The sequence below is a fragment of the Euprymna scolopes genome, chromosome 37 (genome assembly GCF_053919585.1).
Source record: "Euprymna scolopes isolate OS-2025 chromosome 37, ASM5391958v1, whole genome shotgun sequence".
Classification (NCBI taxonomy): Eukaryota; Metazoa; Mollusca; class Cephalopoda; order Sepiida; family Sepiolidae; genus Euprymna; species Euprymna scolopes.
In genome coordinates, this window is record NC_136518.1 from 15,002,439 (window position 1) to 15,028,863 (window position 26,425).

At 33.0% G+C, this 26,425-nt stretch overlaps 3 protein-coding genes and 1 pseudogene across 25 annotated transcripts in view; 1 reads left to right on the top strand and 3 right to left on the bottom strand.

The window, feature by feature from the left end:
* The window catches only part of LOC145261098 (uncharacterized), a 446,786-nt gene that overhangs the window by 341,599 nt on the left and 78,762 nt on the right, over nucleotides 1–26,425 (bottom strand). For 17 of the 23 annotated variants that reach the window (XR_013864412.1, XR_013864410.1, XR_013864411.1 and 14 more), the window contains exons 1-2: nucleotides 21,106–21,194; nucleotides 9,477–9,551 (exon numbers count right to left, since the gene is read on the bottom strand). Coding sequence is in view for 19 of the 23 variants with exons in the window: in XM_080119315.1 (XP_079975441.1) it covers nucleotides 9,477–9,551; nucleotides 21,106–21,131 (101 nt within the window). In the remaining 4 variants the exon portion in view is untranslated. Of the gene's footprint in view, nucleotides 1–9,476; nucleotides 9,552–21,105; nucleotides 21,195–26,425 lie in introns of those variants that run through there. The other 6 variants (XM_080119302.1, XM_080119307.1, XM_080119301.1 and 3 more) reach the window with 4 other exon arrangements.
* On the bottom strand, nucleotides 4,280–4,514 carry LOC145261375 (U2 spliceosomal RNA; annotated as a pseudogene).
* LOC145260991 (uncharacterized) lies at nucleotides 7,812–9,470 on the bottom strand (the record flags this gene model as incomplete). The annotated part of the gene is made up of 1 exon (XM_080119118.1): nucleotides 7,812–9,470. A coding segment is annotated over one exon (1,659 nt), but the record flags the coding sequence as incomplete, so codon positions are not given.
* The window catches only part of LOC145261100 (tectonic-like complex member MKS1), a 474,527-nt gene continuing 469,464 nt past the window's right edge, over nucleotides 21,363–26,425 (top strand). The window contains exon 1 of the mRNA XM_080119317.1: nucleotides 21,363–21,463. Within this exon, the coding sequence (XP_079975443.1) occupies nucleotides 21,384–21,463 (80 nt within the window). The 5' untranslated portion in view covers nucleotides 21,363–21,383. The remainder of the gene's footprint in view (nucleotides 21,464–26,425) is intronic.

Genomic DNA, 26,425 nt, shown 5'->3' on the forward strand with positions numbered 1-26,425 from the left:
AGATATCTGGATTTTCACAAAATGTCTTCCACACACTTTAACTTCTTTGCATAAAAAACTAAATATAGACTACACTTGGATCCTTTATATCTAGAAACTGTTGTAAAATTCAAAACTATCAGTTACATAGGAGTGAATCCTGTATATACAAATATGTAAACATACCTAACTTTCTATTTCATCGTATCTTCCTTATGTATATACATAACATTATTTGGCTATTATTTTTGTTAATTTTATATATATATATATATATATATATATATATATATATATATATATATAGAGAGAGAGAGAGAGAGAGAGAGATACACACACACACACACACTTCAGAAAAAAATTATTTAACAATCAACTGGTATGGAAACCTATGATTATAAGTTTTACAAAATATTATTGGCAGTAATATTTTATAAGTACTATTCCACCTAAATAAAAATTGCTCGATAGAACGAGAGAAATAAAAAGAAACAGAGCTATGTGTTCATCAACGTTTCATCTTTATTTCGAGACTTCCTCTGGAAATAAAGACGAAACGTTGATGAAAACTTAACTGTTTGTTCCTTTTTATTTTAGTCGGAATACTTTTTCCATTATTCTCATTATATATATATATATATATATATATATTATCCCCAAACAAAGAGATTTTTCTTGCATCCCCTCCCTCCCCACTTATATGCCAACTGTAGACATTAGCTTTTGTTCTCCGTTGTGAGTACACAAGGAAAATGAGAAACTTGAAAACTGCACATATTGTCATCGAATAAGATTAGGAGAATTACATGAAAGGAAAACAGGTGATATCTGATTCAAACATACAAGAGATTGAGGCGGGGCACAGGCTAGACAGGAAGAAGCAGACCCACTACCATCCTTTTTATGTGAACTGACACCAAAACTTTATAAGAATAAGAGTACTTCTAATAATACCAACAATATTAAGTCTTTCAAGCGTATCTTGATAGGTCATGTAGTATTAGATAAGAGTAAGGCAGAAATAAAATATTTTTCAATAAAAAAATAAAAATACATAAATAAAAAAAATCCTGGTAAAACCAGTTTCTACAAAAAAAATGTTCAATAAAATCATATTTGATAAAAATAGATGACTAAAAACATTGTTTCTTCTGAATGTTTGAGATGAGGATTGGCATAGTGAATAAAATTCAGTTGTAAATTATACTATTCTGGAGGTTGAAGGTTCAATCCTCAGAGCGGGCAAAACTAAAATACAATTGCAAATTGCTTAGGACTTCTTAGTCATGACTGATGGAACAAGAGCATGCTATCCTCATGGATTAAATAAAGGTTTCCATTTAAAATTCTGTGCAGATTCTGAGTTTGACAAAATACACCTGAAGAAGGTCAAAGGTCACATCAATTGAAATGTGAAAATAACACTCAAGATGAGAACAGTAGTGCAAATAATTTAAAAAAAAAAAAAAAGATTCACTATTCTCATTCTATGGAATTCTTGAGATAAGGATTGACAATTTTCATTAGACTACTGTTCTCATCTTTGATATCATTCTCACATTTTGGCTGATGTAACCCTAACACAACCTTCTTGTCAAACTCTGGACAGATTACCAGAATTCAACAAGATGTGCCTAAAAAAGATGGGCGAGTTACATTAGCCAAAACATTGAGAATCATATTCAAGAAGAGAGCAGTAATCCGAATACAAACTATTTTCATCTGTTATTTTTGTCACGTTTATGCAAAGGTAACCGTCATTCTTTTTCATATACATCTTTTCAAACTTGGAAAACGATACAAAATTCTAATAATAAAAAAATTTATAGCGCAATAGTTAAAGGGATTAATTAACAATTATTTTTCAGCAACGGTCTTCTGAAAATCGAAAATTAAATTAAAAGCAATGATCAATAAAGTAAAAATAACATCTACCCGGTAATGGCTGATAAACCAATCTACCCTATTGATTAAATAAAAGGTTCATTTTGTAATTCCATACAGCACCCCCCCTCCAGTTCAGCAAAAAGAGTCTTAAATCTAATAGGTTCCACACTATCGGCCAAGCTCCAACCTCTGTCCCATTGCTGCAATAATGTATCCCTGTGCCTGTTTTACTGTGCTTTAATGGAATGTGCTCTGATAATAAACTAGTACCCCCATGACGTACACTCCCAACTAACCCAACAAGCAGCAAAATTCCACTCTTTCACTGTTGAGGTTCTAGATGCCAGAAAGCCTTCTGCTTTAATAGTTTCTTCTTTTGAACTACTAGGCTTTGTAATTCCTTTCCTGTTTCCCTGACTATTAATCTGAAGTTTAAAATGTAATGTGAACAAACATCTTGCTGCTCAACTCCACACAATCTCCCATTAGACAAGATCCCAAATAATAAACCCTTACATCCAAGTGGCGATATCCATTGTTTAGGGGTGAAAAAAAAAGATTTACAAGTTTGAAATAACCAAAATGATAATAGTAGTCCAATTAATACAAATTATCAATCTTTAACTAAAAATTCTGAAACAATTTTTTTTTACGCCTCAAAATTTTTAGACAAAGTAGAAAGTTAATAAAAAACAGACGCATATTTGCAGTGCTGCTAATGAGCTAAACATGAACATGCAATTATGCAGACTAATCGGAATGACCTACACAACGGGTGGAATTTTTACGCATACAAATTCATTCAAGAAAACAAAAGTGAAGAATCAGCAATTTGGGGGGGACCCAGAATAAAACCCTAAGACTTTTTTTAAAATCATAAACTGCAGATTCAACAACTTCAATGCCATACTCAGACAAAAAGATCCAACTTTATCCTACTGGATTTTTCACATAAATAAAAATTATAGAAAATGTACAGGTTATGTAAGGTAAGAACATACAGGGAATATTATTTTATATTTTCTATATTTCAGCATTATCATTGGCAGTCGCTATATTTACACAACAAATGAAGAGGCATATTTATCTTGTTAAACTCTCAATCCAAATAATTTCTTCATCCTTATTTGAATTCTGTTCCCTAAGTTTGTTAGATTTTCAGAAAGATTAACCAACAGTTTAATGAATGCCCATCTTGTTTCTGAATTTTTCAGATGAGGATTGATAATTTATATTATTTAGATGATTCAGATTACTATTCGCATCTTGAGTGTTATTTTCTCAACATTTCAATTAATGTAACCTCAGACCTTCTTGAGGTGTTATCCTGTTGAAGTCAGGAATCTGTACGGAATTTCAAATAGAACCCATTATTTAATCCACATGGGGTAGCATGCTCTTGTTCTGTCAACTATGACTGGGTAGAAGTCCAAATTTGCGACTGTATTTTGAGTATCACCTACACTGAGGATTGAACCTTCAACCTCCAGAAGAGTATAACTTACAACTGAATTTTACCAAGTACTTTATCCAGAGTTTGACAAGATACACCATAAGAGGGTTGGAAGTTAGATCAACTGAAACAGTGAAAATAACACTCAAGATGAGAACAGCAGTCCAAATACTTTAAATAATATAAATGCCTACAGCTTATACAATGAAATATTATTACACACATGCTGGGAATTTTTTTGCTCGCCTCCCTCATAAAACAACCTGTTATGTAAACAACATATGAGAAATAAAATCTGATAATTACACACACGTTTGGCCTTATTTAGAAAAATCATTGTATCTTAAAAAATAAAAATAAAAAAAGCAGCTGGATGTACACCAGATGTTAAGAATTTTAGGTCAGTTTATTTTTTTTTTCTTCCTTGAAAGTAAAGCTGGGGTAATTTGATATCTGATGTTAGAGGATAAAATTTGCACTGTTTATGCCAGATCCAGTATTTACAAAGAACAAAAATATGAGGCTAGCAGGGATTGCCGTTGTTGCCTAAGAATGAGCGTTGTACAGCTAATGAACTAATGAACTCAACTAATGAAAATAAATAAAAAAGCAAAGTAAAAGGTTGTCTTTGCTGTTTATGTAGGTTGTCTAGAGGGTACAAAGACTACAATATTATGAAAACAAAAAAAGCTTGCATAAAATTTATACTCAGAGAGGGAATAAGTTACAAATAAAATTTATTCCCTCACCATCCTATCCCAACCACATTATAACAAGGTCGATAGCCATTAATCGTATGCTCTCGTGTAATGAATGAATGCATGAATGTAGGATTGACATGAAATTCTTAAAGAAACTAAAATGATCGAAAAATAGGCTGAAATGACTTAAATAAATAAAAAGTAAATGACTTAGAATGAATTTAATGAACTTAAGGATGAATTGAATGACCTTAAGAATGACTTGAATGCTTTATAAAAATAACTGAAATCCTTCAAAAACAACTTGAATGATCTGGAGAATGACTTGAATGGCTTTGAGACTGACTGGTTGTAAAGTGGGTGATCATTTTACATTAAATTAATACAGAAAAGTGATCCCCCCCACTTTATATCACAAAGTTACAAACATAAGTACAGCATGTAGTAAGAACAGATACTACACTTTGATCTTGGCTAAAAGGCCAAGAAAAGCTGTATTTACTTGCTACCCCACCAAGCAAATTAGGCACAAGGCCGATTTTTAATGTGAGGAGTGAAGGGGAAATGAGGACCAACTCCCCGGGGAGTAGGAGAGCTGGATAGTGACAATTGATATGAAGGGTTGACCCTACATTGACCAAGGTCTTATATGTGGGGTCGTCCCCACATATGGTCTTTGCTTGCAGTATCTGCCGGAACAGATACTACACCTTGAGATATTAAATCCTTTATTCATGTTAAAAATACATTGAAAATCAACAATGAACAAAAAAATTAGGCACATGGCCAACTCAAAAGGGGGGATTGTGGGTGTCGTTGGTCATCCTTGTCACTCCAGAACTAAACAAAATCAAAAGTTTCTCCCAGCTAGTATCTTTCACCATAATACCACATTCACCCTTTCATACTGGGGGACATCCTACTTAACTCCCAATTTTTTAAAAACACTTTGATCTTCGCCAAAAGGCCAAGAAAAGCTTAAAAAGCTAAGAACAGTATCTATTAAGAACAGACCTTTGATCTTAACCAAAAAGGCCAAGCACAAAAGTGTTATGGACAGACTGACCGACGGATCGATTTATAGAGTCGCTTGCATGCGACTAAAAATGGACACTTGTTCATTAGATATTAAAAAAATGATTTTCATTTTTTTTTTTTTTTTTCATAGAATGAAATAAATTTGTTAAAAGAACAATTAAAGAATTTTCTTCTTTGGGACTACTATTCTCATTTTGGTGGTTATATTCACAAAATTTTAGTCAATATAACCTCTGACCTTTATGTGAATCTTTCTGAACATGGTGACTTCCTCAGATTATATCTTATTGGTTACAAAAAGCATTGATTTAACAATAAGTTTTAAGTGAGTCTTATGGAAGTTGAGGGTTCAAGTCATGTAATAACATATGATACCTGATTAACAAATTAACACTTGTAACCGATCATGGCTGACAGAATGAAAACAGTCTACTCCAAAGTATCCAATTTAAAATTTTGTACCAGAGTTTAAAAAGACACCTAAAAGTCTTAGGTAAACAGCGAAAAGTGTAGCAAATGCTCAAATGTTCCACTTAATCTATTCCATCCTCCATCAGTGGAGAAATCCTTCTAGACAGAGACAATTTTTATTTTAATCCAGAATGCCCTTTTTTGGAGAGCTGCATTTTTACTATATTAAAGTCTTATTGTAAAAAATATTGTGAATATAAATGAGAATAGTATTCCAAATTATACACATTATGTAAAGAAAAAATTTCCAAACCGTCTTTGAAATCTCGTGGGCAATGACCTTCCCAGCTTACTAGAACATGGTTGTTTTCAAGTCCAATGTAAACAATTCTTGTTGAGCTCTCCTCTTATATAATTAAACCCTACTCAAGTTCCATCATTACTGACCAGTCTTGTCACATCATCTACCTAACACTTATTAACTTCTACAGTGGCCTCCAGGCCTTGATAAGCAGTGCCCCCCCCCAATAAAAATTACTTATTTTAAATAATGTTTTCATAATATTAACATAAACTGATTGTATACTAAAAATAAATAAATTGGAATATTATGTAACGATATACAAATTCTGTTTCATGACATTTTTTTTTCCAGAATTAAAAATAAAAACATTAAAATGATGGCTCAATGGCAAGTATAACAACAAACACAGACATGCATCAGGAGGTGGAGGAAGAGATCGAAGGGGAGGAAGAAACATTGAATTAAAATACAAAAAAAAAAAAAAAACACAAATCAAGAATTGAAGCATTATTGATCGATTTTCACAGAAATTGGTTCATTAATAGAATAGAGGTGAAGGTTGAAAAGTAATTTTTTTTCAATTAAGGAACATAAACTATAATACTTGTCCTTTTGGGACACTGATGAATATTTTTCAAAGACTAAGGAATTTTTTTATGAAAAAAAAAAAAAAGAAATGACTTATCAAAATTCATTTTAAACTTTAAATCGCTTAAATGAAAAATAAAAATGAAATTATTGATTAAAATTTAAAAATATGCAAAATTCATAAAATAATCGCATGGATAGTCTATTTTTTTTAAGAAACACAAAAAGTGGAGGAATAAATAGAAGTATTGGTGCACATGCACCAATATTTCTTGAACATTGCAAAGAAAACCATAGTGACGCAATGTGTGCACTTGGTCTTTCATCTGGGATTATGCAGAGAAACAGACTTCTTTTTATCATCAATATTTAATTTCTATTAAAGACAGAATAAACTTGTTAGTTTTAAGGTTTACATTAAATCAATAAAGAGAAAATATATTTCTCTAGTAAAATAAAATAAAAATAAAGAAATCGATTTTCTAAGAAATTAAACTTTGACAAAAAAAAAAAAAAAACATTTGGATTCAGGTGTTAAAATGTTTGGAATTTAGAGTAAATCGTTTTGGGAGGTGGGAGACTGAGCTGGAAATCAGACAGCAGTTAAGAATAAGACTTGCGGTATGTACAACAATGTATATTGTTCTTATTGAATAATATAATGGTTATCGTTGCCATAACTATGAGAGGGAGAGGGGGTGGGCGGTCTATGTAGATCGATTTAATAATCGAATAGACAACATCCTAAGATCAAAATCAACTGTCAGTTTCTTGCCTTGTGTTTTTCAGACAAAATCTAATGAATACAATGCAAGAAACTGTCAGTCACCATATGCTGCCGATTCTGTCATTAAACTCTTTAAACTTGGATGGAAGAAAATGTTTAAATTATACAAAATCGACCGCACTGCAAAGGAAGGTCGTTAAAAAAAATTTAAGGAAATAGAAGGAAAAGTTATTCTGTAGTCCCAATCAGATTTTGAAGATTATTTATAAGAGAGAAATTGTTTTTTTTTATTGTCCAACTTTTTGAGAAGCAAAACAAACATCATTCATAAAATCAGAATGTGGGTCAATTCATCCTATAATGTTAGTATGTCCATCCGCAAGTAGGTTCTGTTTGTTTATAATAAAAATAACATAGCACAAAACAATATATAACAATAGATGTGGTAGAACATACTAAACTACCTGTTTTTTTCTTTTATGAGAAACAGGGTGAGATATATAGAAAGCAGAAACAATGTATAACAGAAAGAGATTTTAGAGAGAGACAGTGAGAGAGACACATACAGAAAGTGAGAGAGAGAATACATTATATATATATATATATATATATATATATATATATATATATACAGAGACATATAGAGAGATAGTGAGATAGTGAGTGAGTCACAGAGAGAGAGAGAGAGTGACAGTCACAGAGAGAGAGAGAGAGAGAGAGTGAGTGACAGTCAAAGAGAGAGAGAGACAGACAGTGACAGGCAGAGAGAGAGAGACAGACAGTGACAGGCAGAGAGAGAGAGACAGACAGTGACAGGCAGAGAGCGAGAGAGTAACAGACAGAGAGTGCCAGAGGGTGACAGACAGAGAGAGAGAGTGCCAGAGGGTGACAGACAGAGAGAGAGAGTGCCAGAGGGTGACAGACACAGAGAGAGAGTGCCAGAGGGTGACAGACACAGAGAGAGAGTGCCAGAGGGTGACAGACACAGAGAGAGAGAGTGCCAGAGGGTGACAGACACAGAGAGAGAGTGCCAGAGGGTGACAGACACAGAGAGAGAGTGCCAGAGAGAGAGAGAGAGTGACAGACACAGAGAGAGAGAGAGTGACAGACACACAGAGAGAGAGAGAGTGACAGACACAGAGAGAGAGAGAGTGACAGACACACAGAGAGAGAGAGTGACAGACACACAGAGAGAGAGAGAGTGACAGACACACAGAGAGAGAGAGAAAGTGACAGAGGGAGAGAGAGAGAAAGTGACAGAGGGAGAGAGAGAGAAAGTGACAGAGGGAGAGAGAGAGAAAGTGACAGAGGGAGAGAGAGAGAAAGTGACAGAGGGAGAGAGAGAGAAAGTGACAGAGGGAGAGAGAGAGAAAGTGACAGAGGGAGAGAGAGAGAAAGTGACAGAGGGAGAGAGAGAGAAAGTGACAGAGGGAGAGAGAGAGAAAGTGACAGAGGGAGAGAGAGAGAAAGTGACAGAGGGAGAGAGAAAGTGACAGAGGGAGAGTGACAGACAGAGAGAGGGAGAGTGACAGACAGAGAGAGGGAGAGTGACAGACAGAGAGAGGGAGAGTGACAGACAGAGAGAGGGAGAGTGACAGACAGAGAGAGGGAGAGTGACAGACAGAGAGAGGGAGAGTGACAGACAGAGAGAGGGAGTGAGACAGAGAGAGTGAGACAGAGAGAGTGAGACAGAGTGAGTGACAGACACAGAGTGAGTGACAGACACAGAGTGAGTGACAGACACAGAGTGAGTGACAGACACAGAGTGAGTGACAGACACAGAGTGAGTGACAGACAGACACGGACACAGTGAGTGACAGACAGACACGGACACAGTGAGTGACAGACAGACACGGACACAGTGAGTGACAGACAGACACGGACACAGTGAGTGACAGACAGACACGGACACAGTGAGTGACAGACAGACACGGACACAGTGAGTGACAGACAGACACGGACACAGTGAGTGACAGACAGACACGGACACAGTGAGTGACAGACAGACACGGACACAGTGAGTGACAGACAGACACGGACACAGTGAGTGACAGACAGACACGGACACAGTGAGTGACAGACAGACACGGACACAGTGAGTGACAGACAGACACGGACACAGTGAGTGACAGACAGACACGGACACAGTGAGTGACAGACAGACACGGACACAGTGAGTGACAGACAGACACGGACACAGTGAGTGACAGACAGAGACACAGTGAGTGACAGACAGAGACACAGTGAGTGACAGACAGAGACACAGTGAGTGACAGACAGAGACACAGTGAGTGACAGACAGAGACACAGTGAGTGACAGACAGAGACAGAGACAGACAGAATGAGTGATAGAGGGAGAAAAGCCAAAGATAGGCATTTGTTTTTTACCTGTAATCAGAGGGTATTGCAGCAGTAGCAACACGGCTGGCCCAGGTATGAAAATCCTTGTCGGCCGAACCAATACTGTTAGAGAGAAAAATAATGAGTAAAAAGATAAAGATTGCCAACACTTGCAAAGGATTAACAGAATGTGGCGTGGGTCCTGGCTGAAATAGAACGGGGAAGGGAAGTAATTTACTACATTTGAGGCTATAGTAATAAAGAAGCAGGAGGAGTAATAGGAATAAACAAGCCGAGTATTATTCGTTGTGGTCGTCGTCCTGACAGTGTAGTAAATAAGAATCTGCAGAGCGGGAATAGCATTTTTCGAGTAATAATAAAAATAGTCTGGAGGAGGGTGAGAGCAAGGAGTACAATGTGGAAGCAGCAAGAGGCAGACGAAGCATGAAAGTGGGAGGAGGGGAGAAGTGAAAGTAGTGGCGATAAAAGTAGTTGTGAGTTGTGGCGAGAGGGGCATAGAGAAGTTGGTGAGAGGGCGAATTAAGAATCTGCACAGATACAGCTCACGATAAAGGAGATAGAGTGAAGTGTCTATTTTATAATGTCCCTATTTACTCTCATCCCCATCAGGGCAAAGTCAGACAGTTTTTAAGAAGAAGTCTAAATCCACAAAAAGGAACACTCGTATATAGGAACAAAAATTAAAATTGCCTCCCGATAATTTCTCATCTGACCGAGGTCAAAGCAGATTGTACACTTTAATCTAAGCCAGAAAGGTCTTTTATTGGCCTATTTTTATAGGGTCGTTTTATATGATCTTTTCATAAAATATTTTATAAGATTATTTTTTTTTTTAAATAAGTTTTATTTTCAGGCAATCTTATCCATAAAAGATGTTAAATTTATTAAACAAGAGTTGTCTTTTAAAAGGCTTTTGTAATCTATTATTTTCTATTTTCATTGTATTACTAATATTTTTTTTTAACTTAAAGATTAATTTCAATATTTCTCAAACTTAAAACCATAATGAATTACATTCTATAACTAGTTGTATCTAACCTTAAGTAAAAACAATGTATAAGTCATGTAAAGGCGAGAAACACAGAAGTGGTCACAATTATGGTGATGCATTGATTAGACATTTTTTTTTATTAATTTTCTTGTATAATTTAAATTAATCTTAAAAAAAAAAAAAAAAAAAAATCAATTAAGATATATTCAATATTTTATATAACTATTCTGGTTAATAAGCACACAAAAGGGCACCTGTTAAACATGCTTTTATTCCTTATTTTACTAAAAAGTATAAAATCAATAATTTTGATACACATCTTTCTAAGTGTATGAAAATTATTTTCATTTCCTTTGCATATAAGAACTCAAAATGAGACTTCAATTTATATATATATATATATATATATATATATATATATATATATATATATATATATGAAATTATATAAAACGATCATGAACAGATAGTTCTACATATGCAGTGAGCACTTTAAAAAAATTAGTCCATCTATATTATATATATATATATATATATATATATATATATATATATATATATATAGCAATTCCAAAATGATTTCATATTTATAAATTCCAATTTATGACTGCAGCTATTTTCAAAAAAAAAAAAAAAAACGTGTGACGTCATAATATGTCATTCTCTCTCTTAATTATTTGTGTCATTGTAATTGGTCCCTTTTTTTTTTTTTTTTTTTTTTTTTTTACTTAGGGGGTTACCCCTTATCAAGGCCTGGAGGCCATTCAAGTGTTATATAGATGAGGAGTCAACATGATCAGTAATGGTGGAAAATGTATAGGGCTAGACTATTTAAAAGAATGGTTCAATAAGAATTTATTCAGATTAGATTTGAAGATGACCATGTTAAAGTTAGTCGGGAAGTAGCCACATGATATTACGTTCCATAAATGGACAGTTCTAAGAAATAAACTTTGCCCATGGAATTTCCGTTTACTTTTAGGCATAATAGATAAAGAGCGAGAGAAGTTGTCGGTAGTTGTGGTAGCTGGTAGAGTAATTGCAAAGATTTTACAGGGAGGGACTAAAGATTCGAGTTTAACGTTATTCAGTTGACAGGGTGACAAGCAACCAATATCCACAGTTTAGCTATAGGAGAGATTGATTAATATATATTTGGGTTTTTTGTGTATTTATATTCATATTAAAAACCCTTTGTTCCTATTTATTTAAAAAGAAAATACAACTTTGTTATATATGGATCATGGAATTGAATTCATCTGCAAAAGACCTAGCTAATTTGCACATTCTTTTAAACATTTACTTTAATTAATTCCCTATTAGTTTTTTCAGTTTTCTTATGGGATGATCATTTTTAGTTAACTATTACGTAATCATATTCATGCAGATATTCTACATGATTTATACTTGCGTAATATTTGCATGAAAAGGTTATAGAAAACACAAACTTTCTAATATATATATATATATATATATATATATATATTATATTTATTTTTAAAATTTTGTCTCCCAAACTTCTGTCAGGTTTTGGTCTACAGACATGAAACGTCATATATAGGGTATTCAAACACTTATGAAACTTTATACTTGGGTTTTAGGCGAGGGAAAATCGATGCAAAAGTGAAAATTAAAATAGAATTTGCTAAGTGAAGGTCAAAGGACAGCATTATGAATATGCATGCATAATGTAATAGCTACTGGTTCATGTTTTAATTTTTAACCTTGCAGCAAACAGGGCTTCATACCTTGGGCATTAATGTCAAAGTAAAAAGTAAATTGTAAGCTAAACGTTTTGGTTTTGATTCTCAGTGATTGCATACAAGTCTTTTTTTTTTTTTCAAATCCTTACTATATATTGGGTCCAATATAAATATAAATAAAAGATCTGCATTAATCAAAATATATTTAAATATTTAAGTGTGGCTTTCTCCTTGGCCTTTTAGCAAGAAATGAAGGATCTATTCCTTTTAGAATTGGGCAATTTTTATTTTTGTCTTAACCCAGCCTTTTGGGGCAACTGGATTTCCTCACATTACAAACCTACTATGCATTTAACAGCCCTCGTAGGGAGCTAAGTAAACAAGAACTTTCTTCGTGAAATTCTGTCAGTTACACAATAAAAATGATACAACAATCATTAAAAAAATCTGGTGCTAGTGTACAAAAGAGTTCCCAAATTTCTGGCCTCAGAAAATTTAGGTCACATGATATTAGCTGACCAAATGTCAAATCAAATGATATAGCCTCCTCTGATCCGTGCAGTCTTTCAATAACTCACTCCCCACGAACTAAAGATCTGATTTTTTTTTATAAACAAAACAATACTTTGTTTTAATTGTTTACTTTTATCTTTTGTAACTTTGTGATTTTATTGATCTTAAAAGTAAAACATTTCAAAGAATTTTCAGGCATTTCCAACAATGTATTATGAAAACATTTCACTTGTCATTTCTCATAATAAATAGAACATTGAAATTTTGCTTCTAAGTATATTTTTCAATAAAAAAAAAAAATTTGCATTGTTATATGTTGCCCAAATCTGTCTCAGACTGCTTATATATTCATGTTAATTCAATGCTATATCATTAGATGCAACACCAGTTAGTTAATACCACATGATCTATATTTTCCAAGTGTCAGAAATTTGGGATCTCTTTTGTACACTAGCACCAAAAAATCGATAAATTCTGAACAAAAACCTAAAATTGTTCTTTCTCTACCTTTCTCTCACTATCTTTCCTTTCTCTTCCCACCCCCTCCCAATGCTAAGTTCCTTGTCTGGTATCCAACACCATAAAACACATTGAGGTCCTTGCTTGTGCGAAATGCAAAGCTTAAACACCTGATCTTAAAAAAAAAAAAAAAAAAAAAAAACACTTTTGGATTAAGATATACAACTTACCAAATTTAATACTCTGTTATTAATTAAGGCAACACAATTTCTTGTCTAGTATATAACGAAACATTTTTTGTATTCTTAATCTTTAGGCGGAAACATTTAAAATACTTAAAAACGGCTGCTTATTAATGATCGAAGTATAGTTGGAAATAAAACTGATTTTAAACGTTGGAGATGTAGGGTACTTGTGCATATGCTAAAATTGTAGGGTACTCCATAGCATAAATGAATTCTTATTGTGGTGATTGCCATTAATGAAAGTGATGGACAAATGATGGAAGAATGAAAGAAACAATGCTTACACGAAGGGTTCAAGATGTACCCAGTTATCAAGAGTAGAGTAGACAAAAGATGACCATCAACACCCACTCTCTACACTTGAAGGTCAGTATTTATCTCCCTCTCATGGCAGAAAAACGTGACAAAGATTGGAAAGTGGGACTGAAGAGACAACACTCCAGATAAGGAGCATTCTGACCTGCAAAACATGCCTGGTCAGTCTAGCCAGCATACCCTGGTAGAAGCGCCTCAAGCGATTAGAAATAAACTAACCTCTTCTCAAAGAGAGAAGGTAAAGCCTGTGAGGGTGGACCTGCTATAACTGTACAGGACTAGGAATATACAATAGTTGCGAGGGAGGAGGTTATTTTAAAAATGGTTTAGATTGTTGGCTTTGCCACCAAGGGTATAAATTTCCTTGTGAGGCCCTATGTGTTATTTGTTAATTTTTTTTTTTTTTACACAAGTGCTCCTTTTAGAAAAGCTAGGTTCTTCCTACATTACAAACTGTCCTTATGAGGAGCAAAGTAATTAGGTAATTTATATTTATACAGTTAGGTTTGTTTATATATTTGTACATACAGCTACTAGGCATAAGAGTCCAAATATGGGCTATATTTAAATTTAGTTTAATGCAAAGAGGGTAATAGATGGAAATCATAATGAATTCTAATCAAATTAGAATAAGAATACAGCACGCAAGGTTTAGTAGCATCATATCTTGATTTTAATTTTCTTTAGAGAAACATAAGTGGTGCAAAATTGTCCTTTCTTATTTTATTTTTTTTTAATGAAAATTGTTCCAGAAAAGACATGAAACCATTAATGTAAGGAACTAACTAGAACGAAGGATGACTATCGAAAAGGCATACGTCTATTGGTCTTAGTCTTGGAAAGACCAAGGTTATAGGTAGAGGGAAAATAGTCAGCAGGAAGAGAGTTCCACAACCCTGCAGTTCTCGGAAAGATACTGGAATAAGAAGCTGTATGACAAGGTATCAAAACAGCGAATTGATGGAGACCACGAGTCAAACAAGCTAGAATAAAAGAAGCAAGGAATAAATTAGAAAATTGTGAAGAACACTTTCTATAATAGTATTTACAGAAAAGACAGACTAGCAACATCATATCTGTGAGAGAGAAGTTGCAAAAAAAGTGTGAAGCCAATCAAATTAGCTTCTTCACCTTATCAAGAACCCTCGAATGAGATTTAGCAGACCAAATATAACAGTACTCCTATGTGAAAAAAAGATCTTTATCACAATTTTGAGTCTAGAAAATATTTATAAGGCTTAAGAAATTAAAATCTAAAGAATATGGTTTAATTGTTAAATTAAATACACATTTGAATATTCAAATGAGAGGTTGGTGTCCACATTATAAACCTTCCTGAAATTTGGGCAAAATTATTATTTAACAACTATTGTTTGAAGTTCAGAACTCAAAGATTTCTGTAATTTTACAACTGGCTTCCACTCCCTTTACATAAAACTAAACATAGCCCACATTTGGGTCCCTTATGCCAACCAGTTATTTTCAAATTATATAAGGATGTTAATTAGTTTAGGAGTAAATCCAGTACATATTAATGCATGAACATACCTATGAGATATGTAGACTTATTTCAAGAAAAAAAAATGAATGGATTAAATAATTGTCTCTGTAGATATTGTTTTAAGATTCATCCATATTTTCCTTAAAATGATGTAAAATTGGAACCTATCAAAAGTTCAATATAATAGAGCAATTAAATTACAATTTTTACTAATCCATCAAATTCAAGCAGAGAATTATAATACTGAAAAATTCTTTATGCATGCATCTTATTCATACTCTTTACATCAACACAAACATTTTTAAAAATGTATGACTAGTTAGCATAAATTTATGCTATCAAGTGATGCATTTTTTTTATTTTATCATATTGCTTGAATTTGATGGATTAATAAATATCAATTTAATTTTTTTTTCATCATCCACTTTTCCTATATATAAAGTTGACATTGATGCCCAATGTATAAATAAAATGTTTTTTTATAATTATCATACTCTAAATGTGTAATACTATTACTACTAATGACCTCTTAAATTTCATTGAAAATATAAACAAGTTTGTTTAATTTATATATACGTTTTTTTTATGTAAAAGGTTTTAAAAAAGCTAAAATTATTCTAATAACTGGATGAATTTAGAAAAGGTAAAAAAGTTCTAACATTATTGCAGTCTATCAGATGAAATATTTAGAATATATATTATATTTTTATTATTAATTTAAACAATAAAATATTCAAAAGGAGCAATAATCTTTTCATTTTTAATGTAAAACTTATAACCATTGCTTAAAATGTTTTAAATTTGTTTAGGAGTGAATCTGGTATAGACAAAATACATTTTTCTATTTTACATGCAATTACTGATTTCAAAACATGTTCAAAGAAACTATTTCTAGGCATTTTTTACCATAGCCAACAAAACAAAAATGTTCTTCCAGTATTTTATTTCACTTTCGATTTTAAAACTATTGTCAAACCAGACATTTTTTTTCATTCTAATTCAAACTTGATACTGCTTTTGTTTCTAAATATATAAACGCTTTAAAATAAGTTAAAATAAGAACAATTTTATCCCTGTGGATCTAAGTAACTTATCAGGCTTTGGTAACATTTAATCGTTGTATATTTGTTTTAATCTTTTTTTTTTTTTTGCTTATCAAAAATATGCTCAGATTTTTTTTATTCAAATAAATGTTAAACTAACGATTTAAAAAGGTATCATTATACTCAAGGCATGAAATATTTAGCACGTTCTGATCATGTGTGCGTGCATGTGTATGCATGAAAGTAGTTAAAATTGTACATATTATGATTTACAGTTTATTATTCATAAACAAGGAATATAAAAGTGAATTATTTCACTATTCAAAAAAAAAACAAAAAAAACTACATTTTTTGAAACTCCATGGAATCAGGACAGAATTCACTTTATCTTGTATTTCTTATTTATGAATAATGATGTTGGATGTTCTTTTATCAAGATAAGATTAATCTGTAAATATTAATATTTAGATTTCTATTTTAAATTCGGTCAATTTTTACGACCTGCCCCAGTTCATTATAAACACCCCAACCTCCCCATGTTAAGAACGGCTTTCAGAATAAACATCCCCCCATCCTCGAAAGCCGTTCTTAACATGGGGAGGTTGGGGTGCTAATAATACGCTAGGGCACATGGTAAAAATTTACCTTAAATTTTAAATACTGAAATTACATATATACGAGGGAACCAAGAAGAATAAGAGAAATTATTTAAAAGGAGATTTATCGGGATAATAAAAAACTCAACATCTGAGGTGGAGCTTATGTATAGAAGGAAATATAAAGAGCATATATATCTCGTACTCCTAATGATGTAATTTCTCCTTATTGAATGAACGATTAAATTTATATGCAGTAGTATATATATCTTTGTTTTTTCCTTCTGAATGTGTATACTTTGAACAAGAGGCATCCAAAGAAACAATATAATCGAAATAAGTAGTAAGCTATTACTACTAATATTACTACTACTATTCATTGAACAAATGTTTTGAATAAAAATTTGTACAATTTTTTTTAAGCCATGAATTTTTAAAGACATTTAATGAAACAATAAGGTTTGTTTAACAAACGCAAGTTCTACGACATAACTAAAACAATTCTAACATTTTTATTTAAGAAATATTTAAAACAAAAAGATTTATCTTTAAAAAAAATGTTCGAGTAAAAGTTTTTTTTTTTTGTTTGTTTGTTGTTGGCGGCCATGTTCAAATAAAATCGTTCATCGTCGCAGCTTTTCGAGGACTTTTAAAAACTAGCATTTCTCTCGTTTCTTTTTTTTTTTTTTTTAGTGAAAAGCCATAAACATGCTTCCAGATGAAAAATGTTACATTCTAAAAAAATAAAAAAAATTTAAATATTTAATAAACAATTATCGACATCTCTAGTCTATTTTTGAGAAACAAAGAATTGAAAAAAAAATAATAAGATGGGGGGGGGGAAGCTTCCGGGAGTTTTTTTCCTTTTAGGAAACGGAAATCGTCATGAAGAGAAAGAAAACACATTTTTGTGGACAAGTATACTTATTTATTTACATATGTAGGATTAATTTATAATCTATAATTAAACATAGAAAATAAACAAACATTTATATAAATAAACAATTTTTTTATTAAAAAAATAAATTATTATCAAGGGTAGATAATTCGTAAAGTCCCCAATGGAAATTAAACGTAAGACACACTTTAATATATATATATATATATATAAGGGAGTAATCACCAACAATGTATTTTTTGACAGTATTTTATTATTCCGTGTCGGTTTTTTATTGAGAATTATGTTTGGATCATTGTAATAATTATTATTATTACAATGATCCAAACATAATTCTCAATGAAAAACCAAGACACGGAATAATAAAATAATATCAAAAAATACATTGTTGGTGACTACTCCCTTATTTAAATATACATCTTTCTTTCGTTGGAATTTCTTAACCCATTTTATATAAATATATATATACACGCACACACACTTCAGAATATTGTAATGCAATATATCTACTGGTATGGAAATCCAGTGATTATTGGTCTTACAAAATGCTATTGGCTGTAATCTATATATCTATAAAAGTGAACGTATCTGTCTGTCTGTGTACATTTCCCTACGCAATAACTGTCAATTTTTAGTCTATAGACTCGAAATTTGAAATACCGGGTACTGAGATTTGGGAAAATCGATGTGACGGGTGTCAGCCAGAAATTTGGCTGTTAAGGGGTCAAATTTCAACGATTTGACCTTTAAGAACTCTACCAAACTCCTCCGACAATTTTGGGTCTAGACACTTGAAATTTTAGATATAGGTTCCTTGAACCTGGATCTAATTTAATAAAGTGATTTGAGCCCGAAACTATAAATTTTAAGGGGTCATAATAGGGGTCAAATTAAAAAAAAATTTACTCTTTTTTTTTTTTTTTTTTTTTGCTCAACATACACCTCCAAACACCCGGGCAACGCCGGGCTGAAATGCTAGTATTTTATAAAGACAATCCCAGCCAAATAAGAAATTGAGCAATTTACCAGATAGAGCAATATGGCCAGAACAACAAAAAAGATCGTATAACTAACTTGAAAATACTATTTAAAAATAGCGCGGTTTAACAGGCGCACAAGAAGCACCATAATTAAAGCATATGAATTAAAACCAGTCGCCCAGAATTCTGCAGATATATAATCAGCTCAATAGAGAGAAGTTAGATAATCTAGAGCTGTTGTAGATTAACGAAAAGGTAAATGAAATTAATGAATTTCCACTCATTTAAGTATGTTTAACGAAATCAAGACAATAAAAAAATATGCATATAACAAGTTAAACAAAAAACGTTTGTTTCATTCCCAAAGAACTCACCAGGCCGATTACCTTCTGCCACTATTAAACTCTACTCGTGTATTAATACTATTGCAGTATATAAGTTATACAAATATACATGGCAATTAAGCTACACAGAATATTCCAGGTTTCATTCTCGTGAGAATTCGTCAGGCTTATATATATATATATATATATATATATATATATATAATTTAAATATGTATGAATAGAAAATCAATACGAAAAATATATGAATGTTTATATCTTTTCTGTATTTCCTGTGTGTTGACGTGTAGGAATACAAAAAGTCCTTTGAAAAAAAAAAAAAAACCAACAATGTTTACTTCAAAAGCACATCATTTTCAACCGATCCTTCGATCTTCTTCAGTGTGAAGTCATATATATATATATATATATATATATATATATATATATATATATATATAGTGTGTGTGTGTGTGTGTGTGTGTGTGTGACAGTTACATCACTTGCATAATATAGAAACAATTATGAATCGAATAAATCTGGAATATATATATATATATATATATATTCCAGATTTATTCGATTATATATATATATATATATATATATATATAAAATATTGTCCATTCAATAAAAAAGAAATTTTTTATCAAAATGATTCATACATCAAGGGCAGACAACTCGCATCAGTTGCGTTTTAAACGAGAATTTGATGGTTCTTCGTTATTGTAACGAAATTCGAAAATTGAATTTCAAGTGAAACCAATATCTACTGAATTATCATGCCGCAGTAATGAACATATCCAAAAATCACGAAAAAAAAAATATAGGTAGAAAATTAATTAATGAAAATAGTTTTCGAAGACAATTAGCGAAAATTGAGTTTTTAAAAAAAAAAAATAAATGAATAAAAATAAAAAGAGGGTTCAAAAGGGAGGCAAATATTTCCAGAAAAAACAATCTTTTGCCAATTTTGCAAGCTTTAATTTCGTAATTTTTTATGACTTGACCTAGTATAAACACCAACCAACCACCTCCATGTTAAGAACGTCTTTCCAGGTTAGGGCTGTTAAAGCCGTTCTTAACATGGTGGTTGGGTGTTTATACTACGGCGTAGTATAAACACCCAACCACCATGTTAAGAACGGCTTTAACAGTAGTATTACTACGCTGGGGCAGGTCGTAAAAAATAAATAAATAAATAAATAAATAAAAATAAAAAAAAATACCCTTAATTTTCCCTAATTGTCTTCCAAAACATTTCATTAATAATTCATTTTCTACTTGATAGTTTTTCGTAATTCTTGGACATGTTAATTACTTCGACATGACAATTCATTAGATGTCATTAGTTTGACTTGAAATTCAATATTTCAATTATCGAATTTCGCTACAAAAAGGAAGAATATATATATATATATACATACATACACACACACACACACACACAATTTATACGATAATCCATTATGACGGTTTCATTATTTACTTAGGTGCTCAATACATTAGTAGAGCTTGTTAATCTAACGATTTCCTTCGATCAATGAAACAATGGCTTTGTGTGTGTGTGTAACTAACTTGCTATAAATTTTCCAGATCAAACATGTCACGTTAGATGCATTATAATAACTGAATATTTTTTAGATTTATCAATGAAGACTTTAAATAATATAACTCATCCGCAATAAACTCTTTCCTAAATAATAAAAAAAAGGCAGTACTTAATACAGACATGAATATCATAAAAGCAATTCTGAGTGAATTAAATATATCCTTCCAAACTAAACATGAAAACTATCTATTCATATTAATAATAATAATAATAAAAAAAAAATAAACAAGATATTTTAATTATTGACAAATGCAGTTTATGGATAAAAATGAACGCAGTCGCAGCAGCTCCCCTCTCCTCTCCGAAATAAAATACAAGAGGGAAATTTGGTATCTGGGTCAAACTTGTGACTATTATTATAAACCAGTTTAACAATTTGAGGAGCAACTTATCATAATAAAAGTCAAAAACAATAACACTGATGAAACCACCATATTTTCTTGATAAATTACAAATGTAAAGACACATTAAACTCACCTTTCATTAGGCGGTCGACCTGACATATTTTTTTCCTATGCACGAGTCCGCCATTATTTAATGACGTCAGATTTTTATACAAATAAGACGAGATCCAATTTCGAATAAATAATAAATAAACGTGAAAACTATTGAAAAAAAATAATTTTATAATATTTCCAAAATAATGAATGGTAAATTTTGATATTTTCAATAGTTTTATATTACACTAATCGGACAGGGTGACTTATTTACTGCAGACTTGACAACAAGAATTTGTGTTATTTTCAAATTCTAACATGGCGGATTTTTACACAGCCAGCGATGCCGGTGTTGCATATTACAGAAGTAAAGACCCGCTTCAAAATTTCAAACTGCGGTCAGTTCTGTATAAGTATATTTTGGAGGAGAAAATTACTATTATTATTATTATTATTATTATTATGATTTGTTTGTTTTTGTGTAGGAAGTATTTTTAATAAATTAATTTTCTGTTATTAACTCCCCTTTCCTCGTATCACCAAAACAAACATCATTCAACTAGATTGTGTAAACATTGCAAGTTTTTTTTTAATTAGTTAATTTTCTGATTTAAAAAATAGTAATTAAATGTTACTGCCTTAGAGATCTTTTAGGTTTTTTTTTGTTTGTTTTGTTTTCTTTTAATATTATATATAAACCCACTCGTGACTTATTAATTTAATATTTTAAATATATAATTTAGACATTTTTGGATGCTTAAGTTAGTATTAGTTAGTTAGAAAGGTAAAACTATACAAACACCGTGACAGCGAATTAACCCTAACCCTAACACTAACCCTAACCCCAACCCTAACCCTAAACCTAACCCTAACCCTAAACCCTAACCCTAACCCTAATCCTAACCCTAACCCTAACGCTGTCACGGTGTTTGTATAATAATACCGTTAGAAAGTTATTTAAAATTAATTTTTACGGATAATTGGGTAATAATTGATTTCTTTGGGCACTTCTGTATGACAGTTACATATTAGCATCAGAGACGAGTTATCGATCCCTGTTCTTAGAAAGGGAACTGCCATCTAGCGGCCATATGAACCTGAGGAACCTCAAATATAAGCAAGTGTTTACACTAACACAAAAATATATAATAACGAAATAAATAACACAAAAATATATGAAAATCGAAGCATTTATTGTATAAAAAATGTATCAAAATATAATTTTAATGTATTAATGTAATTTTTTTCAATGAGTGATTCAACTGAAAACGAAATAATAAATATGATAAAAACACGAAGCATTTGTAGATTGGTTTTAGAATTTTTTTTTTTTTTTTTTTTTTGTACAGAAAAATTGTATAAAAATATAATTTTAGTTTGCATTAACTTTTAGAAAAAGAAGAGTTATTGACTCCTGACAAGCGACATCTGTCGGCGGTTCCTGAAATTAAAATACAAACATTCGCCTCATGTAACTGTCATGCATAAGTGCCCATTTTTCTTAGATATTTTAAAGTAAGAGTTTACACATAAGGGACATAACTCGGAACGCATTATGGCGGCTAACATCTATACTGTAGACTTCTTTTAAAAACACAATAGTAGTTGTTCTACTCGATTAATTTTCGTAATTTTTCGATACATTACTATTTTCGACATTGCGCGAGCCTTTCCTAGTCTCACACAAAAACACACATTCACGTTTCAAGCTATATTACTTGTCATATACATACGCGCACACACTTGGCCTTCGGGCATATACATACGCACACACACTTGGCCTTCGGGCCAAGATCAAAGTGTAGTACCTGTTCCGGCAGATACTGCAAGCAAAGACCATATGTGGGGGCAACTCCACATATAAGACCTTGGTCAATGTAGGGGCAACCCTTCATACCAATTGTCACTATCCAGCTCCCCTACTCCCCGGGGAGTTGGTCCCCATTTCCCCTTCACTCCTCACTTTAAAAATCGGCCTTGTGCCTAATTTGCTCGGTGGGGGAGCAAATAAATACCATCTGTTCCGGCAGATGCTGCAAGCTATGACGAGCTATGACTAGCTCTGACTAGCAAAGACCAGATGTGGGGGAAACCCCACATGCCTGACCATTAACCAGCTCCCATTTCCCACCTCTCGGGAGCTGGTCCCCTTTTTCCCTTCCCCCTCCCTTCACTCCTCACATTAAAAATCGGCCTTGTGCCTAATTTGCTCGGTGGGGGAGCAAATAAATACCATCTGTTCCGGCAGATGCTGCAAGCTATGACTAGCTATAACTAGCAAAGACCAGATGTGGGGGCAACCCCACATGTCTGACCTTTAACCAGCTCTCATTTCCCACCTCTCGGGAGCTGGTCCCCTTTTCCCCTTCCCCCTCCCTTCACTCCTCACATTAAAAATCGGCCTTGTGCCCAATTTGCTCGGTGGGGGAGCAAATAAATACCATCTGTTCTTCAGATGCTGCACTTCTATTTCTTGTTCTCTTTCGGTGGAGGAGAGATCCTTTACGACTAAGACAATTTTTATTTTTGTACCTTTTCTCCACGTTAAAAAACGACCCTGGTGTCTAACTCTGTCCCGTGGGGAGGCATAGTAAATAGGTACATACGCGCACACAAACATACACGCCCATGTCCACACACGTACATATATTCACATTCGCGTACATACACTCACATTCACGTGTATATACACACACGCTAACGTACACACATGTATTCACACACGCGCACACGTACACACACAAGGACGACGTCACTTCCCCTTTCAAAGGAAATCCACACAAGCGCAAAAGACCAGCGGAAACACCTATAAAAAAAAGAGCAACAAGCGGCTTCTTCCTTTAGGACCAGCTCTCGGGCTGACAGGTTCGACGAACCGTTGCCTCCCTTTCGGGAGGCGCGTACCTCACACCACTTGCTACTATGTGGGACAAAAAGCTAACAGACCGTATGTACACATTCTCACTCTTTCTCTCTCTATCTACTACTGGTCCCTGAGAACACCTTCGCGTAGCTGACTGCTAATTAACGTCAACCCTCTATCCTTTTCATTGTCTACACGATGGACTGCCATTTCTCGTTCTATTACATTACTCACTTCTTTTCCCACGCGCGAACAAACAATAGTGACTCGAACTTGAGATGAACACACATTTCCTTTTCTTTCTACAACACCAGTCCCGCAACGAACAATGGTTACACCCGCGCGGACATGAACACATGTTATATCTAAAACATTCATTCTTTCAACAGTAAATAAACGACGTTTATCTTATCCATCGATTGAGTTTTTGTTTCCTTCAATTCCATTCATTTCATTATTTTCTTGTGGCGAGTTAGGGTATTATTATATCCCGGTCCGCAACAACATGACAATTAACTAAGTAATATTATTTTTTGCTTAAAACAACATATTAAAAAAAATTGACCTGTCGACTCTATCTTAACAAGCACCAATTTTCACACTTACATTGGTTGATGTTCTTAGTGTAAAATTTACAGATATTAAAAAGTGAAAGAATTTCACCATTAGAATGCATTGTGATGTTATAATAGACTCTTTCTCTCTCTCTCTCTCTCTCTCTCTCTCTCTCTCTCTCTCTCTCTCTCTGTGTAATATTATTCCAGGCACTTGTTCAGAATACCCTGCCTCTATGAAATACAAAACTAAAGAAACGTTTTTCTATGTCCCCCTCCCCATGTTAAGAATAGCTTTCTAAAATCTCGATTTGGAGTCATCTCCTTTGTTATTTCAGAATGTTTTCACAATGGTGACGCTTGTACTTTAGATATAAAATTTGATTTCCTTATTTAAAAATTGATCAATTTACGTGCGCACCAAGATGCTACCAGCAATAATACAAGAAACAACTTTGTTTAATATCCGGAAAACTACTTATTTGCAGAAAATTTAAATGCAATATTCGCTTTCAGCATATCCAAATGGAAAATGTTAAGGTGGAAACTAGGTAAAACCTTATTGATCGTTCTTAGAAAAGATTAAAATTCAGGTTTTGATTGATGGACGTACATCCATACAGCATAATATTAATGATGGGGTATCTTAAGAGTCGATCCTTGGACCTCTGGTATTCCTGATATTCATAAACGCTCTCCCTGATAACATTGTGTCTAAGATAGGTATATTTACTCTATAATAGGCAATGAGGGAAAAACGAATGTGTACATATCTCAAACAAAGAGAGTATCTCTAGGGTGGTCTGACTCTGGCTAGAGATATTTTCAGCTCACTACACCTCCCTCTTCCTTTGGCCAAGGTGTTATAATTACAATTTCATCCATACACAATACCTGTCTAGCTGAAACCACTGTCAATAATTTTCCCCACTCTTTATCTGTACCTAAATCAAAACGTAGATTCCATGAACAAAGCTTCTTTCTTAGAAGTGAACGCCTGTGGAACTCTCTTCCGTTTGCCTGTTTCCCACCTGACTACAACTTGGATGTCTTCAAGTCCAACATAAACAAATTCCTAAACCGCGCCCTTCAGTAAGACACTTTATGAAATATCTATTACTAACGATTACTACGATATTATCCCATTGATTACTGCACATGCAATAACCCTTATCCCCAAGTGGCTTCTGGGCCTTGATAAGTGGTGACTACCATGTAAAAAAAAAACATGCTGCAGAGCACATGTTTAGACATGGAAACAAAGGAGAATATTAAGAGAAAGTAAAAGAGGAAAGATGGATAAAAGATCTCCTGCCCCCCCCCTGTTATGAAGTAGGTGGAACACAAATTTGTTATTTATCTGTCTGTCAATCTATCTATATATCTATCTTTTTATCTATTGATCTAGCTATTTATGTATCTATTGGGATAAACAAGAGATGAGATATGAAGATGTTTTGATAAAAGTTGTCAAAACATTATTGAATTATAAAATGGACAAGTTGCACTGGAAGCTCTAAAAATAGCAGATGGGAAGGACGTGGTTGTTACCACGTGATCAGGTTAGCTGGACAAAGTCGAATTTGGACTTGGAACAGAACAGTTAGCTTGACGGTTGTCTCTTTCAACCCCCCTCTCCCTTGAGAGGGAGATGACCTGTCTCACATTGGAGACCAAGAAGAACCCAACTGCTCTGTTCCAAGTCCAAATTCCAACTGACTATGTCCAGCTAACCTGATCACTTGGTCACAACTACACTCTTCCGGTCAGCTATTTTTAGAGCTTCTGGTGCAACTTGTCCATTTTATAGCTTAATAATGTTTTGACAACTTTTATCAAAACATCTTCATATCTCATCTCTTGTTTATCTCGCCAATTAGATAGAAAGCTAGATCGAGATAGATAGACAACTAAATAAAAAGATAGATAACTAGATCGATAGA